The 18,945-nt window shown below is 41.6% G+C and overlaps 1 protein-coding gene across 1 annotated transcript in view; it reads left to right on the top strand.

Annotated features, from left to right (window-relative positions):
* Positions 1 to 18,945, top strand: part of LOC106708517 — a 36,699-nt gene extending 17,754 nt beyond the window's left edge. The window contains exons 2-13 of the mRNA XM_045686300.1: positions 4,028 to 4,484; positions 12,834 to 12,964; positions 13,121 to 13,301; positions 13,454 to 13,584; positions 13,760 to 13,858; positions 14,040 to 14,131; positions 14,455 to 14,558; positions 15,060 to 15,803; positions 18,082 to 18,184; positions 18,340 to 18,448; positions 18,640 to 18,757; positions 18,873 to 18,945. Of these exons, the coding sequence (XP_045542256.1) occupies positions 4,339 to 4,484; positions 12,834 to 12,964; positions 13,121 to 13,301; positions 13,454 to 13,584; positions 13,760 to 13,858; positions 14,040 to 14,131; positions 14,455 to 14,558; positions 15,060 to 15,803; positions 18,082 to 18,184; positions 18,340 to 18,448; positions 18,640 to 18,757; positions 18,873 to 18,876 (1,962 nt within the window). The 5' untranslated portion in view covers positions 4,028 to 4,338 and the 3' untranslated portion in view covers positions 18,877 to 18,945. The remainder of the gene's footprint in view (positions 1 to 4,027; positions 4,485 to 12,833; positions 12,965 to 13,120; positions 13,302 to 13,453; positions 13,585 to 13,759; positions 13,859 to 14,039; positions 14,132 to 14,454; positions 14,559 to 15,059; positions 15,804 to 18,081; positions 18,185 to 18,339; positions 18,449 to 18,639; positions 18,758 to 18,872) is intronic.

Below are 18,945 nucleotides of genomic sequence, written 5' to 3' on the forward strand. Positions count from 1 at the left end.
ATTGTTTAATAATAACATAATGCTCTTTTTTCTACCACTTTAAATGATCCATTCTTATATTTCTAGTAAAAAAATAATAATAATAAAAGCACTGTCAATAAAAATAAGATATTCACGCAAAGATAAAAGATTAAAAAAAAACATACAATGATGAATATACAGTAAAATATGAATACCGTCCACAAAACGCTCATCAAGTTCAAGGAATAAGAACACAAACTATGGTTACTGTATCCATCGTGTATCCTATAATACACTGAAAAAAGCTGTAACATATTATTACTGTATCAACATTCATTTTTTTTTTCGTGGAACAAAGCTGTAAGTGACTATTATGGGAACAACCTTTCGACATAAATAGTAGCAATATGATCTTTAGCGATTTTTTCCTATTTGGATAAAATATACAATCTTGTAACTGCAACAGTACTTTAGGCAAAAAATAACGAACAAGGTGACATATAATTTATTTTAAGATATTCAGTGGTTTTATAGTTATTCCATAATTTCATTAAATATTTTTTCCTGAACAGTTTCATTTTTACGATTGCGGCTTTATTCCCGGTACCCATCGAGTTATATTATTCGAATGGCAATGTATCTGTGTTATACTGAAACTTGCGATAAAATGGTCTGTCTGTAATTTGTATTTGATGCTTGAATCACGCCATTGCGAGAAGTAAATGACCAAAACAATAAATGTGGTCCCTTATCTCTTTTAATACTATTTTTATTACATTTTTATTGTGTTGGTAAAAGACTATTCTTATTACAATAGACAAATTTTATCGAAATGAAACTTGTTTTCGAGGACAGCCTATTTGTATTCTTACTTAGTATTTTCTATAACAATATATTTACAGATTTTGATTTAGTTTTTGGAAATAACATTATCAAAAGCGTATCGTAATACAGGCACAAGTTGATCTTTCTATCTTGTTAAAGAAAGATGAAAAAATGTGTAGAAAGGGACGAGCGTTCAAATGTGGTGTAGCTGTCGAGGCTTGTCTAATTGATTCGCATCTTTGCACCGTGTTGCCCGCAGGCAGCCATTTGGCAAGCTAATGGGATTCACTTCTCGATCAGAAACCATTTCACACTCGACCGAACTTATTTATTGACCCAGCGGTTACACAACTGTCTGTAGTACAACTTATTAATGTTTAAAAATAAAATTATTCGATTTCATTAAAATTTATAAAACACCAAAACAAAATGTACACAACAGTATTTCATCTTATTCATTTAATTAGACTTTTATCGGTATAAAATAGTTATATAAACTTTTCACAGTGCTACATAATGAGAACATTTAAATCGGACGTGCGAAGTTTTCATCAACGGATTTCCTTCTGTAGCGCTTGTTTCAAACTTTGAAGGATAGACAGTGTAGTGGGAATTCCGCGCAATGCCCCTCCGGTATGCCAGCTGATGCGGGTTCTATTTATATTCATAGTACATAATGTTATTGCATTGTAATGTCTATTATTGTAATTCCTAGTGATGATGCCGCTCGGCAGTTTTGTAGTCTGTCACTTATTTTACATCTACGAAGAAATTTTTATTAATGTTAATTTCCTTATGAATATAAACTTATCAGATATGCGTTATTCTTATTTACTTTTTTGCCACAAAAAAATAAATATATCAGGTAATGCAACTGTTTTCATTTAAATATTATCAATGCATATTAAGTGGTTAGAGAATATGTAAATACATACGACATGTAATTAGCATAGCAGATAAATTTAGACATGTAAACACAAAGGGCACCTGATGAATGTGTTGTCTGCTCATTTGCCTGCGTTATCACATGCGGAATGCGGGCGTGCGGTGTTGCGGCGGCGAGCAGCGCGCGTGACTCAGCGGCGCTATCGCAGGCGCCCGACTACAATGCTCTCATGGACGTATTCCACACTGGTGGATGTAAAGCTTGCTATATATTATTGAAGAATAATTAATATAGCGGTGGTTCTATTTCATCTGGTAGGTTCCAGTTTAGCATACGACTATTGTTTAGGATGTTAGGTAGACGCTTTCAAACTTTAATACTGAGATATACATACCTATTGGTCGCTAAATTCCAACTCATTTAGACGTCTGCATATCTTGTGTATTGCTACTTCATGAATTATAATATATTTTTTAACCACGAGTACTTCTGTAACGAACAGAAATAATCAAGTTGAAATGTTTATAGTTACAGCGAAAGCAACCGACCGACCGACCGACAAGAGTAAACTTTGAACTAAAACATTTTAGACTTGTGCGATGTATATGTGAATTGCACGCGCCCGAGCCGGGAGATAACGTAAAGCCTGACCTCGCATTACCGAATACCGAAAAATTCATACAAATTGTCTTAGTTTTTTTTATTTAATAAAATAATAAATTGTAGCGTTATCTTGTAGGTACTTGTTGAATAAATATTAGGTCGTTGCTTTAACTCGCTATTTTGAAAGATTTAACAGGTAGAATTGTTTATATAGACCAGTAGAAAAAAAAAAGACATCGCCGTTGTTACAGCAATAACCTGTTTACTAGTAGTACACACAATTGAAACATACAATTGGTCACGTGTTGTCACCTCCTTGCCATTAGTAGGTAGGACCGTAACACATTCTAAAGTGGTGGAATTTTAATGATACCATATTGATAGGGTTTTCTCGGAAGAGACCCACCTTAAACAATTCGGAAAACTATCAAGATGCTTATCTACTAAATAACTTGGCAATGGGCCATATCCAAAGAGCTGCTGGAATAAACATGGCTGGTTTATATCCACCGATACATGAGGGGCGATGGGGGAACAGGAGGAGGGGGCTGGTGCTGTCTGTGCTGGTGAGCTTTCCTGGAATTCACTCGCCTGCTTTTATGTTCACTTGATGTCCGTTGCGAAATGAAAACAGTGCGACCTTCTGTGAAGTCTGTATCGGGTTTCAGTCCAATATTCATGTATATATTTTTTGATTTAATTAAACGATCCATTTTTATTTCTGAATTTTAATTAAGCGAAAATTGGATTTCCATTAAACTTTGATGTGGTGTTAGTTTTGTCAATTTATTTCACCGAAGCGAAGTTTCCAGCGGGTCGGCCGATCGGAAGCTACAATGAGTGCCGGCTTGCGCAAGTGAGATGGTCACGCGAAGGCCGATCTCTACCTCTGCCAAACCACGGCGCACGGCAACTAATCGCCATCGTTACTTCTACCCGTGCCCGCCGCGACCTCGCTTATAAACTCATTAACTATATTCTTTTTTACATTATCACAATTATTGACCAACCGGAGTTTCTCAACGTGACCAAATAGATTTCATGAAATTTTAAATTCATTATTGATGTCAGCTGCCGCAAAAGTAAACAATTTAGCATCGTCTACTTTTGGTCGGTTATGTCTTAAAAACTTTTTAGAAAGAATTTTACACTTTATAGGCGCCGTTTACTTGTTTAAAATTTAATGCTGGCTGTTTTAAGATTTAAGTTAACATTATCGCATTCGAAACAATATAAAAGACGTGACGTTGTTTAGTTGTGGCCGTGTGGTTGTGTACACGCCGTGTTGTGTTGTTGCAGGTGATGTGAAGGGCGCGCCTCGTCGCGGGAGGCGCGTGCCTGCGTGCGCGTGCGCGTGCTCGCTCATTTTTGACAACACGCCACGTTGTAAGTAAACAAGTCACGTCTGAATAGTCGTACATAATAAATAGGTCCAAAAATATAAATATAAACAAAAGTCACACAAAATTTAAACAAGAATACTTTTTCGGCTTCTTAAACCCTCTACAACAATATCATTTGAAGGTGTTCCTTTTAAGTAATTGTACGGCTTCTTTGATTTTTGACAAGGTTATACGTGTTTTCAATTTATTTATTTGTTCATGTTAAAGCGTTTAGAATGCATTGTTTAACAAATTTTTAATAACAAATAGATTAATATTGTCTATTGTCTTCAAAGTTGTTTGTTTATAAACACGCGCGCTTCATTGTATGTGTGGTCATCGCAGAGCTAATAGCTAACTCTTGTTGCAGACTGCCGCCGGCCGCTATGCGACTGCTCGAGCCCCGGCCTCCTCACACGACCAGCCTCCCCGATATCAAGCTAGTCGCTTCACCATTATATGTCCTCAAATAAATAGGCTGTGCAGTTCGCTTCCAAACAAAAACGTTCATTTGCACGTGCGTTTTCGCGACACACATGTAAAGTGAAGTGCTTGTGCTAGTGCGTACCAGAAACCAGTTCGACTCGGTCCGTACCAAACCGGTCCAGTGAGTCCGGTGCCGGGTGGGTCCGGCAAGCGCGAGTGTGGGTCCTTTGCCCCGGGCCCGATGTGTGCGGCGTCATGGCGTTCATGACGAAGAAGAAGCGATACAAGTTCGGAGTACAGTGCTGCCTCGAAGAGTTGACGGAGGTTCCCTTCGTCTCCGCAGTGCTTTTCGCGAAGGTCCGTCTGTTGGACGGGGGCAACTTTCAGGATCATTCGAGCAGGTCAGTTTCATTTGTCTTAATTTAGTAGCAAATCATCGGAATTTTGTTGTATATGTTTTGTTATTTATCTCATTTATTTTATTGTTCTACATCGTTCCCAATTAAAGAGTTGAAACGCTTTTCACTAAAATATTTATGTAAAACGTTTCACCAAATTGTTAAATCATGTCATCACCCACCCTCCTGCGTCAGTATTTTCCCGGGGAATAACATGATTGGTGCGGCAGGTGGGGTTACCCCTATCACGCTCGTTGCTATATCAACTTCACTCAAACAAACCATGTCACGTCACATAATTATTAAAAACGAGTGTTTATTTCATAAAAATCATTCAAATAGTAACTATAACAACTTTCTGATTCTCTGATTTTTCTAGAAAATGTGGTATTTTCGGTTGTAATATGAACATATTTTGCCTTTAGTTTGAATAGATATAGAATAACCAAAAAAGTAGTTCTCATTTTTGTAATAGATACCAAATAGCATTTTATACTAATGACGTAGTACTTCTTATAAGATAAAATAATTATGCCTGGTTTAAACTTGAATGTATTCAGCAATATTCACACAAAGTGATACTTGGCTAGTATCGCGAGTGCATCGTTTGTTTGACGGAGGTGACCGCGTGAGTCGGCCACAGACCCCGCCGGGAACCGTAGGCGAGGAGGACCTTAGCACTCCTCACAATGTCACACAGTCCGGTCACAACGCAAACTGCACATAAATACCGTCAGGTATAATACGTGCTTCTAGAAACAACCAAAATCTCGTTTGTGAAATCTGAGTTTCAATTTCGTTATTTGTGTTCTTTTCCAATAATGGAACAAAACCTTTACAGACGGTAAAGTACATTTTTCAAGGTGTACTACTTTCTCTGATATTTTGTTCAAGTATTTTTTTCTTAGTTAATGTGCTTTATGCTTATGTATATAGAGATGTTAAGTAAATAATAAAAATTAACATTATATAAACCGACACTATAACAATACGAAATCCCGCGTCCGACGAAGGGCTAGAAAACGGTCAGATATTATAACTACAAAGTGTTGACATGAAATTACCTTAGTACGTGGGTCATAGCAGTAGTGCGCGCTCGGGCGGCTCCCGTTTCACTTGACTTTTACCGACGTTTCTCCGTCGCGCAACGCTTTCGTCCTAAGTGGATAATTACATTAATAACACTCGTTAAAATCAGTCTTTACACAACAACAGAAACTCCGCAAGCGTTACGGATTGCTCTACTTTACCTATTTCATTTATGAAGTACAATACTAAAGGCGAACTGAATTCTTCCAAATAGTGAAGTGACCGCTGCTCATAGACATCCGTCATTGCAGATGCGTTGCCTACATGTAATTGACGGAGGAAAGGACGCACCGAAAAGAATATTACCCCTTAATATGCGTCCACTCCTTCGTCAAATCACGGGAAGGGAACGTGAAATAAAACTAAACCTCCGTAATGATGACGGGATGACAATTAATGTGTGGGAATTAGTCCGAGCCTGCGCCCCAGAGTGGGAAGTGTGTAGTTAGGGGGAGCCGTGCCGGGAGTTGCGGGCACGTCCGGTAGCAGACAGACATTGTGCACAACACAAACATTAGCATATCTGTAGCCTGAATACCTAATACAATATTATTTTCAGAACATGGATCTCTATTATAATGAATATCTACCATACGTAAAGAAATAAAACTAACTAAGTACCTACTTTATCTTATGATACTGCTATAATTTTGAAGCTTGTTAGTTTAATAATAAGTTAACGAAAGCGTGGTATATGAAATTATTTTCAATTATTAGAATACCTCATTTAGTTAAATAGACCTTTTATATAATTAATTTGAAACGTGATACAAAGAAGCGTTGTACAAAATATTATGTACCTATGTATGCTTTCATTAAATATACAAACTACGAATTCAGCTAGAATTTAATGAACACATTATAAATCAACGTTTTCAATAGTAAAGCCGCGTTCATTTTCGCAAATTAGTTGGAATTTATGATTTATACGTAAGCGAGTTGCCCACCATCCGCGGCGGCTGGCGGCGCTTGGCGACGGGCTGCGCGGCGGGCGCGGAAAGAATTCCTTCATAATTAATTAGTATTGCGTAATGAATGTCAGCTAATTATCGGGGCAAGCTGGCTTCCTAAACGTGCTTGTTATATGCTCGTGGGTGAGATTCGTTGTCCTTCCAACAGATAAGAAATTAAGAAGTCAACAGTTTTCCTATGCTTAAATAATTAGTAATGTTCATGTTAGTTGTAATGTTTTAATTGCTTCTACTATTACAACTTTGTGCACTACTTTTGACTCGTTTGCGCATATCGATGAAAATACTAGCTGTTACCTGCGACTCCGGGACTCCGCGCGGGAACAAAAATGTAATAAGTAATGCCTATGTGTTCTTTCGAACTATGTTCTACATCTGTGCCAAATTTCATTAAGATCCGTTGAGCCGTTCCGGAGATACCTCCAATCAAACATCCATACATCTATCTAAACCTTTACATTTATAATATTATTAAGATAACATTAGGTAAACAATCTAGGAATATTAATTGCTAAAGACATTCGTGTGACGCATTTAAAGAGTGACGTCATCGTACTCGAATCAATCAAAGAGCAATAAATTAGCTGACGAGCGTCGCAGCGCCGGTGTCAGGACGAAGAGCCAAGGACGTAGCAATTGATGTAGTCTATAATTAAATGTGTATTTATAGAGCGTTGGTCCGTCCGTGTGTCTATAACCGCCCGCAGTAGGTACTACAGTAACCTACTCGTATATACCGCAGGCACATTGCGTGTCAAGACACGCTGTCACAACACATTTGTTACGGTAAACACAACAGAACTGATCAACCTGACATCTCTCCTGTTTTTTTTATACATAACAGTTTTGTTTTTCTCGTATGTCATTTCCTGTATGAAAAGGAGTGCGATAAAATCGATACTTTCATGTCTTAGACCTGGTTGTAATAAGCATTTAGGCAATTTATGTTTAACAGCAACCTAGAATAATTTCGAAATTTACAAATCATCCGTTTAATAATGAGTTAAGTTTTCTCATTGACCTAAATAGATTGCACAAACCTTCGGCTCTCGAAGTGTTTTTTTATGTAAATAGTACCGCATCGGCACCGGCGAGAGTTAATCGGCAGAGTTGGCCAAGGCTCGATAGGCGCTTCGCACTGCACTGCACCCACCAGCTGCCTTGGCACTTTGTGGCTTGCTGCCAACACCATCACGGAATAGCGTCAATATAAAATCGCTTTATCAACTTTCTACCCTTAATTTACCTTTGCGGTAATACTGATATAAATTTATTTTTATGGTCGACTTTTCTGTTAGGATTAATACATGTCAATAGATTATTACTAAACTATAATTATTTAAAGTATAGCAGTTTTCATTGGAGAACTAAAATTGTTCAAGATAAATTGTCGAAACAACACTACGCATTAAACACACTCAGGCTTCGTCGCTTCACAAACATCAAATTAGTTGCGCACGTTCGCAGGACGTGGCGGAGGTAATCGAAGTCGTTTGAAATATTATCGCAAGGGAGCATGTTATCGCACGGCACAGTAGGTCGTCGTGCGGCGTGGGGCTGAGGAAGTCGGTGAGGTCGAACGAGGCTTTAATTACTGCACACGACCCTCAATACAGGAAGTCTCATTAAGATTATCTCCTATTTATTTTCGACTACGTTTTTGTTTATTATCTGAAAAACCAGTTTCACCACGAACTCGATAAGTTTTATAAATGCTCTAATTACTAACTTATGAATAATTAATAGACTTTGAGATTGTTAATCCGGAAGAACAAAGCCATATAATAAATAACATATCCTATGCGCACGAGTATGAACATTATGCTACTAGTAGGTATAGTCGCACTCTGCTGACTAATTGCCGGCAATAATCGGAAGGTCGTCGACTCGCTCCAGCGCTGCGCCGCCCGCGTCTGCCGCTTTGCCACTGCCACGTGTTGCCATGCCGATATGTCAAGATTAGTTATTTATGATTTTATATTTTGTCATATGTGTACAACTATATTAATTGCCGAAAAATGTGTCTACATTTTAAAACAAGAAGAGTACTAATCGAGCTACTTCGATAGTTAGCTCGTGGAAAAAAGAGGAAGCGAGATCTGAGGGCAAACAATAGCAATACAATGCGGAAGTGTTGCCCGAGCTCAGACTCGACTTGCATGCGTCTGAGTTGCTAATATACCGTAGTCAATGATGATCGATGTATGTAACACGATGAACACCCTGGGCTATGCATTTCCTTGAATGCTTATTGTATGGATGGAATTTTTAAATCTTTCTATCGTAATGGACCAGAATAACTTAAGTACTTTGATAGTTCATCCACAACCTTTTCCACATATAACTTTAGACTTTCGTGGTTTTTACTAATATACTGTTCGTAAGAATCCCGTTTCTTACGAACAGTATAACCTTTGCCACTTTCCTTCAGCTTGGCTTCTGTTGACTTGCAGCGCGATGCCGACAGGCGACTAACCGCTAACGGCCGCCGGCACGCGACGCCGGCTCATTAGTGCTTTAATGGGCAATTAGCGCGCTTCACTAAGAACGTCTTGCAGAAAGTGAATGAGTTTTCGCCGAGCGAAAGTACTCCCGACGTACTTCCTCCGCGCCACCGGCCGCCCCTGCCCGCCGACTGTGCACTCTAATACGCCATACATTGGGAAACGATTACCTTGTAGTGTAGTGCCGGCAACACGTGCGATGGATTTATGTGACTGATAATAAAAAGCAAAGCTATAATGTGCGATGCGGAAGTGACGCAATCAGGAACTGTAGCTTTTCATTCTTCTCTAACACTAAGTCATTTACGACAGTATTGTCATTTGGAAGACGTGGAGTGTTATATTTTATTTATAACTATCTTTTGTCCGCGACTTTTTCTGCGCGGAATTAAAAATGTTACTTAGTGATGATGAAGCTTTTTATGACGAAATATTTTTTTTAAAACAGTTCAGTAGTTTTTGAGTTTATTAGTTATGTATACATACAAAAATACAGATCATTCCACTTTATAATAATAATGATGATGATGATGATGATGTAATCCCGGCCGATATCGGCCACGGCGACTGTCTTCAGCTCCGGTTTTGACGTTATAATAATAATAATCTTTACAGCATAGAAAAAACTGAGTTTTATTTTCTTCTGATGTATTGCAAAGTGTCCAATCACATAGCAATATATCAGAGAAGTCAGCAGCTAGCGGTGCAGCAGTGCGCTGTGCTCGTCAATCTGCATGCGCCGGTTGTCGCCCGCAGCGCCGGACTCGGCATGTGTGCGGCTCGTTAATTGATGGCCTCTATAACTTGAATGTAAGGTATATTGTATACCATATAATATACCTATGTCTCTAATAGCCTTCTAACAGTACTACAATAGTTTTTTTTAATATATTTATATGTTATAAATTTGATAAGCCTTATTTAATTAAAGTAAATCGTATTTACGATCTCCAACTTCCTAAGTTAGCAAACTCTTTCTAAAAGTTCGCTAATCCATCAAAACGGACCACGATCTATACTTAAATACTCAGGTTCCTGTTATTTTTCTTTCAAAGAAAATTGAAGTATAACGTTAATCGAAGTGCAACTTTGTGTCATTTTCATTTCAAAAATATAAAAGCAAATAAACGAGAACTTGTCATTAGATTAGTGTTATCGTGTCATAGCGGTATATGTAAAAAACTGTGTCCTCATTACGAGCTACAGTGACATGGCGGAGTGTCAGTATGTCCGGTTGTACAGGCTACACATTGCTGTCGCCGACTTCATTGTTTTTTGTCTAGTTCTAGTTCGGAACTTATACAAAAACTTTCCTCATGTCACTTTGAACCGGTTTAAACATATAACCTACAAAAATATCTATGTGCAATCACAATATTGGTGGTTTATTTCAAAGCTACTACTAAAAGTCGAATTAAAAACATGAAAACAGCGGGTTGATGGCATCGTCACAACGGCATTCCGGTTCAGGCGACGGGTGGCAGGTTTGAACCCGGCTCTCCGGCACATCACCTATCTACCCCCAATCGCCGCGCTCTCTACCCCACTAGTGCATTCAGCCATAAAACAACACGCACATATACCTACCATATATAAATGGCACGGCCGCTCTTACGACAAGTTTGACCAACAACTGGTTGTTGCCCGCTCTTGTTGTTGCTGTTGGAATGTGGAAACGGCGGCGCACTGATTACGCTTGCACGCATGTCTTGAGTAATTGTTACTTGTTTCATATTGAAATTAAATTACCTACAGTAATAAATACTAGTGAAAATGTTGTAGCTTTAAATTAAATAGTTATTCATCGGATGCAAATGCTTTCCTATCAGTCGGATGCTGCACGTCGCGTTAGCGCCGGCGCCGGTCGCTGGCTTCTGTATATGTGAGTGTCAATGTGTTACTTTAAAAGATTGTGTAAATACCATTACGACGTTTATCATTGCTGAAATTTAAATGACAACATCCCTGATCGTCTTTTTAAAATTTATTAAAAACTAGCTTTTACCCGCGACTCCGTCCGCGCGGAATAAAAAAAATAGAAAACGGGGTAAAAATTATCCTATGTCCGTTTCCTGGTTCTAAGCTACCTGCCCACCAATTTTCAGTCAAATCGATTCAGCCGTTCTTGAGTTATAAATGGTGTAACTAACACGACTTTCTTTTATATATATAGAAGATATAGATGAAGAGATTCAATTCATGACTTGCCAATAGTTGCAATTTTCGCATGACTAAATAAATTATGTGCAAAATATGATGTGAGAATGATGCATAGTGCGTGGGCCGCCAAAGGCCACGGCCCACGGGCAGCGCTTCACAACGCTTGTGAATGCGGCACGACGCGGCGCACTTGTCACAACATGAGCAATAAATAAAAAATAGAAACACTTAACAAACACAAAGAAAACAGAATTTTTTTAATAACCACTGCTTACCCTTCCTTGTGTTAGTTGTTTTACAATTTTATACTATTGTTATGTATATGCATAAATCTTTTACTATTACTATAATATAGTTTAATAGCAAGTTAAATTTATCACAACGATGTCATCTACACGTGTATTTCCAGAAAATGGAGTTTTAAGCGTCTTTAAAAGGTTCTCAGTGATATTTAAATGTTGAAGCTTTTAATTCGGTCATACACTTAGTTTAATAGAATACACGTTGTTGTGCATCGAATCGAAACCGATAACAATTGTACAATAAATACTTTATACAGGAACACGACTGAATTATATTTTATTTAAATTTCCACGATAACAAGACCCGCTGATAACCCAATAATGAAAATAGGGCAGGGTTTATCGGTCATTCGGCTTCATTAGGCAACGGAAGTGCGTGCCGCGGCCTCCGCGTACCAACACGCTATCGACCGGCCAAAACCCAGGCCGTCGGTTGATCTAACTGACAGACAATACAATGTCATACATTTGTATTTATCAATAAAAAAATATCGGTAAATAATGCTATGATTTTTTGAATAGCACGAGTAATATATCCACGTGAATATAATTGTAGCTAAGTGAATTTGCAAGGAATTTGATTAAAGGCAATTTTGAAGTAAACGATATAAAGTACAAACCGAAAAGTACTACTCTGCCCGCGACATTTATCATACAGCTGCTGAATTTCCTTACGCCCTTGGGGCTTTTCTTATATCCATAAAAACAAACTTAGTTCAGATTCGGTTATGTATATGATATCTCCTGGTTTCAAATTAACTATACGTTATTTTCCGCATTACTTTATTACGATGTGAGTCGTGAATGAAGACCTTTTGGTATTTTACGTGTAGCGGACGAGTGGGAAGATCGGAGGAAGGGGAGGGGCTGGTATAGGTCGCCACCTGACCTCACTACCCGCTACTGGGGACGATCTCAAAGTTAAATTGAGAGCATCAATGGAACATATGTTACGAGAGCATATTTATATATAGAGCACTAGTTCTACAAGCAAAAGTTTTACCACGGTCGGTCGGTCGGTCGGCATCAGAGGCGGGTTAATGGAAAGTGGCAGCGCATCCGCGACAGATTTAGTGGCCGGCGAGCGAATTCCTTTCCCAATATATTTCCCGTTACAACTGTTGCATCATTCTAATACATTTTCACTTTTTTAAACGTTCCACAGCCAACTTTATCATAGTAAATCACTTATTTTATTGTAATCGCTTTCGTCTTAGAAACGATAGGTGTAAATTTAAGATGCCATGGTAATGCGGAAACAAGAGTAAAATAGCCGGGAGGTACACTTAATGCAATGATAAGCATAAGATTGTGTGTGCGTTACAGGGAGGAGGTGTGCAACCATTCGGTGCGGTGGAACGCGCAGTTCTCCTTCGTTTGCAAGATGTGCGCCAACGCCAACACCGGCGTCCTCGAGCCGGCCCTGCTGCGAGTCTCCGTGCGTAAGGAGTGCAAGGGTACGCCACACTACGTCATCATCTCTCATATAATATCAAATGAATTACTTCCAGACTTAAATATTAAAATTCCCTCCAGAGTATTACTTAGTATGTAGCGCGTTGTTAAGTGTGATGTATAGGTTGAGGTGACGTGGGAAAGTGTTATATGTGCAGGCGGGCGGTCGTACCAGAAGCTGGGCTTCTGCGACGTGAACCTGGCGGAACTGGCGGGCGCGGGCGAGGCGACGCGACACTGCCTGCTCGAGGGCTACGATCCTCGCCGCCGCCAAGACAACTCGGTGCTCCGCTTGCGCATCAAGATGAACATGATCTCCGGCGATCCTCTCTTTAAAGTGTAAGTAACGAACTCTTGTAAATGCTGACCTTGAAAATAAATGTGAAACCCGAAGTCTGTGCCATCTGAGTCCGAAAGAATTGTGGTCAGAGATGAAGCATTGTCAGCATTATGAATTTGTATTTATGTAGAATCCTATATGTGATGTGCAGGCCGGAGCGCAAGCAAGAGGCGGCGGAAGGCGGCGACAGCGGCGCGGAGAGCGCGGCGCCGCCCGACGACGACTGCGCCTGCTCCACCAACAGTTCCGGCTTCGGCTCGCTCACCGGCGCCAAGCCCCACGGTGAGCCCTCGCCCATATCAGATCATCATATCAGATGATGTCACTTTACAGTCCAATAAGAAGGTTTGCAAGGTATTGCAATAGTATATAGACTTAATTGAATAATACTGTGTCGTCGAATACACTTGTTTTAATTACTCGAATGGAAAATAATAAATGAATCGATCGGTAACAGTTCCAGTGTCGGAAGGCGTGACGCCGCCGACGATAGCCGCGCTGGCGGCCTGCGAGCCGCCGCCCGACCAAGAGGACCCGCCCGCGCCCGAACATGCGGGTATGTCACACACAAACTGTACATATGTATAGTATAATATTATACTTTGTTGTATTGTTTCACATAACCTTTGAGAATACAAGTCTGGATCATCGACTTCTGCTGTATATTAAGGAATAAACTACATGCATCGATAGTCGATATAATGTAAAGTTAATTAGTACCATTTGTGTATTCCCAGCGGTGTCAGGGGGCGTTGCGCCGTGCGCATCGTGCCAGCAGCACACGCATTCGCGCAACTCATCCAACACGTCGGGCGACATGAGCAGCAAGGTGCGCTCAACTTCTTATTGTTTTGCACTCTACGCCCAGCAGACGATCTGGCATCTAGAGCACGAGTTTCTCCTAACTATTATTCCACTTTCTTCGAAATCTGTGGCGACAGTCACTATACATAGAAGGTGCAGTGAGCCTAGCATGAATATTTGTGACAATCGCCATCGCGACTACATCGATGAAATTCGTAATAAAATGTGCCTGTGATCTGAATACCATCTGTAAATATAGATATATATGTTTTAATTTAACTCGCACACGTTTCCGTTAATGGCTCGGTCCTTCGAGTCGGATAAAATAAATATAATAATAATATGCAGGCTTCGGGATACGGCAGCTCGGTGTCTGCGGCGTCTGCGCACTCGCGACAGAGCTCGGAGGGCGAGTGCGCGCCTGACTCCCGCGACACTCGGCACCACAACAGGTGCGTTGTCTGACATCACACAACTCACACGCATACAAACAAGCGCAGGGTACAGCTGCTGTAGCATCCTCGGCAATGAATACAACATATCACGTTTTACCCTTTCATTTTGAGGACAAGTAGCTATTAGAATGTAAGGTGAAATACTCTGTGCTATGTTTTTTATTTAGTTATTATTTATTTTCCCAGGATACTTTTAAGTTTATGTATAAATTATTTTCTTTATAATGTATTTAAAAATGATGTGTTGTAATAAGCTATGGGATGTAAATGGGGCTGCAGGGCAGGGCAGAGCAGGGCGGGGCGGGGCGGGCGGTCTGTAGAGCGACCGTTGGCGGACATTGGTCGAGCGGAGGACGCAGCCTGTGCACACATCTTATGCTTCTTTCTCGGTCTTCGTCTTGCGCGTGACTAACGAGAGCCCCGGCTGTGACAGCTTTATTAATTTATTTTGATTTCCCCCCCTCCCCCCTCCACGCGCTCCCCGCACCGATCCCGTAGCGTACGCGTCGAGCGCACCTGCACCACCAGCACGAGCTGCACGAGCAGCAGCACGCTGCACGTTCCCGCGCCCTCCGGCAGGCACTCGGGCCGCGCGCTCGCCAAGCTGCTGCTCGAGAAGACGCTCGTCAGCGAGACCTCAGACCTCTACCTGACGCCCAACACCACGCTCACCGGACCCCCCGACGTGATCCCGCGACACGCGCTGCACTCCGCCAGCCCCGCCAGCGAGGAGTACCGCACGCCTGACTCCACCCTGCTCGAGGAGAACACCTTCGCCATGCCCACATACTTCGACCACAAGCGGAAGGCGGCGGCGGTGGTGAGCGCGGCGGTCGAGCCGCTCGCAAACTTTCACATCTTCAAGCAGAAGTCGCTCAACACCATTCCCGCGCTGCTCGAGAGGAACAAGAAGAACGAGGAGCTGTTCACTAACTTCCCCTTCCTCACGCCCCTCGCCCACCGAAAGAACTCGCTGGTGTCCAACGCGAACAGACTGTCGGGGTGCATCGAGGACGAGTTCTACTGCATCCCCTCGGACCCCGAGGGCGACGCCGAACTCGTGGACCGCATTGACGTGCGCCATCGCTTCCGCAGCCTCTCCAACCAGGCCCTCGACGACGACGTCCACACTTCCACGCCGAAGAACGATAGTAACGCAGAGGTTTTGCAAAGGAATAGCTTCGCGTCGCAGAGAGGTCGAAAAGTGGAGGTTCTACGGCACAGCTATACGGACTACACGAGGTGAGTTCCGCCTCGTGCTGCTCTCCTCACCCCCTCCCCCCTCCCCCTCCGCCTCGAGTAATGTCCGCCGCGTACTAATATACAGGTTATGGGTGTAACTTCATCTTTATGTTCTTTTTTTCTGTTTGTTTTTGCGTCTTTTCTTGTTTGTTATGAATTTTTTTCCTACTTCTATTGAATATGTTCTACAAGTATCATGGTGGTGGTTTGAGAAATGGTTTTTTGTATATGTGTAAAATTTATTTTTATTAATTTTATCTGTTTGCAAAAAATATACTTAAATAATGATATTTTGATACAGGTTTATAACTATATAAAAGCGATTATATGTTTATAAAAAATCCGTCGTTGTTCGGTTCAAGTTTCGCAAACAGTAGAACATTTTGTTGCAAATTGTCAAATAAATGTTATGTCAGGGTCCGTTAGCACAGACTGGACCGGAGAGGTGAGCAGATTTTTATCGCAAATTAGAGAAATACACGATTGAGATAAGGTTTAACTTCGCATTTTGTGACTTTTTTATCAAGAGCAAGCGTAATCTGTAGTAAGAGACAAACAATAAGAAAAGCCGACCGAGTGCCTTTGATAACGTATACTTCCGCGTCCGCGCAAACGACCGGATCCGATTGCGTGCTTTTTTTGCACTTGCGCAGTCGACCGGCCTCGATCGCTTCCTCTTCCCTCATCGCGGACACCGCATCCGCTGACAGCCGCCATTTCACTGCGCGGTATTAATCGTAAACCGCTTTCGAAGAGCACCTGTTCGACTCCGTCGGGCTTCGAGCTGGTCCGCTTCAAACAGTGCTCTTCCTGGTCTGTGTGAAACGAATCGGTCGGTTGTAAGTGGATAATTCGCGCCGGTCTTTGCGAAAAGACCAGCTCCGGCCCGGTCTGTGTGAAGGGACCCTTACGAGACATGTGTATGTACACTGTGCGCGCGCACGCCGCTCGCCGGGTGCGGGGGGCGGCGTGCGGTGCGCGTGGCGTGTAACGTGACGAGTGCGTGCGCGCAGGCGGGAGGCGGGCGAGTGCGCGGCGTGCGGCGCGCGACGTGACAACTCTCTGCCGCGCCGCACCCACACTGCGCGGTCAGTCGCCGCTACCACACAGCATCCTCACTCACCACACACATACACATCTGTAGTCACTGTCACATTTATCTCTCGTTTTACCAAACATAAAATACATATAACAAACAAGAAACATTGATTACAATACAATATGTTACAGTTACTATTGTTCTATTGTCAGGATGCACTGAAACAACTCCTACAAATATATATTATATTAGTTTTTTCTCATTAACATATGTGAGATATATCCAATTCAAATGCATCAATACCACGTACACGCACAGTATTTTGTATATACATAGCCGTGCAGCCCACACACACACAAACACACACGCACACACTTTGCCCACGTTTGTCATAGATGTTGTTCGTGCCCACGTCGCTTCTCGCCTTTCAGACGTTTTGTTGTTGTCGCTATTAGCCGCCATATTATTAATTATTATTATTATTTAGATTTATTTTGACATTTCCAGCGATTCTATTTTTCGTTGCGGCTTAGATATTCTGTACTAGTATACTCTCACTTGTTTCACCGGCTGTTTGCCTGCAATGTGGTGTGCGATGTGGTGCAGCCTCCCCGGCTCATTCAAATATCTGAAATATATTACTTTATTAATCCAAAACAAAAGAGAAAATCACACCTTAATGTAGTCAAGAGTCTTTTTGACAATTTGCATTTTTATATTGCATATTATGAAGCTGCATGTTGCTCTCTACTTCATATAATGTGACAAATTAAATAACATTTTAATTATTTATTTGCATGCGCTTTGCTGAATTTTGAATCTGTGTGCATGTGTTTATTTTTATCTGTTTATATTATATATGTTTATTACAATAATTATATTATTTTAGGTATGACTTATAATCTCATTGTAAATAATTGTAGTATAATTAGATTAAGAGAAATAACACTGGTCTGGAAAAAAATATATTTTAGATAAAGTGCTCTTAAACCGAATTATTAATTAATTGAAAAAAGGAATGTCACTAAAATCTAATAACAAAGTATTTTGTGACAGATCAGTGTAATTTGAAGAACTGAAAATATACTGGACAAGTGACAAAAACACAAGAATATTAGTCTTAAGTTGCTTATGTTAGTTGTGTTTGTGATCTTCGGTGGTTGTTTTTGTTGTTATAGTTGACGCTATAGATGTGTATAAGTGAGAGGACAATTGTACGAGACAGAGGTAATCCTACAGGAACCCGTCCTCCGGCTCCCTCACCGCCTCCGCCTCAGAGAGCGGCTCGCTGGAGCGCGCCCGCGCCCGCCGCCAGCGTGCGCCACCGCAGCCCCCCACACACGCCGCACACACCACGCACGTCACACACGCCCCGCCCGCTGACGACGTGCAGGTACTACATACATATACATATATTCTGCTGATGATTTATTTCAACAGTCGACCGATGTCATTATATAGAGTACTGTATGTGTGTGCGTGTGTTTGTGTGTTCAGCACGCGGTGTCGTGTCGTGTGGAGAACACGCGCGTCAACCCCGACTCCCTGATCGACGAGCTGCTCGCCGCCACGGACCTCAAGCACGCCGTCGACGACGCCGCTGAGAGTACGTACACCCCCCACACACCTCCACACCCCCCACACCCCCACATCTCTCACGCAATCACATGTAAATGTGTTCAACACCGTGATGAAGAAAAGAATCAAACACAAATCCTACATTTACTTTATTACTATTCGAAGCTCTGTACTGTGGTGAGTGTCATCTGTATGTATGTATGTATATATGTGTTGCAGCGTCAGGTCTGCAGCTGTTCATAACGCGCGACGGCACCGCCGAGCTGGGCAGCAGGCAGCGCCAGCAGCTCGCGCGTCGCGACTACCAGCGTGTTGTGCTGCATCCGCACGATAACAGGCACGTTCACCTTCTTCTTGTTTTATTTTAAAAAATCTAAGATAGATTCTCATTATGACAACCCATATTGTACAATAAAAAAGATTTTAGATTTTATTAGGAAATTTCGTTACAGGTAGCCAATGGCGTGGGAGAGCGGCGTCGGGCGTGAGGCCGCGCGGCGCCGCCTGCCCAGCTAGCCGCCCCGC

Source organism: Papilio machaon, chromosome 3 (assembly GCF_912999745.1).
Source record: "Papilio machaon chromosome 3, ilPapMach1.1, whole genome shotgun sequence".
Taxonomy (NCBI): domain Eukaryota; kingdom Metazoa; phylum Arthropoda; class Insecta; order Lepidoptera; family Papilionidae; genus Papilio; species Papilio machaon.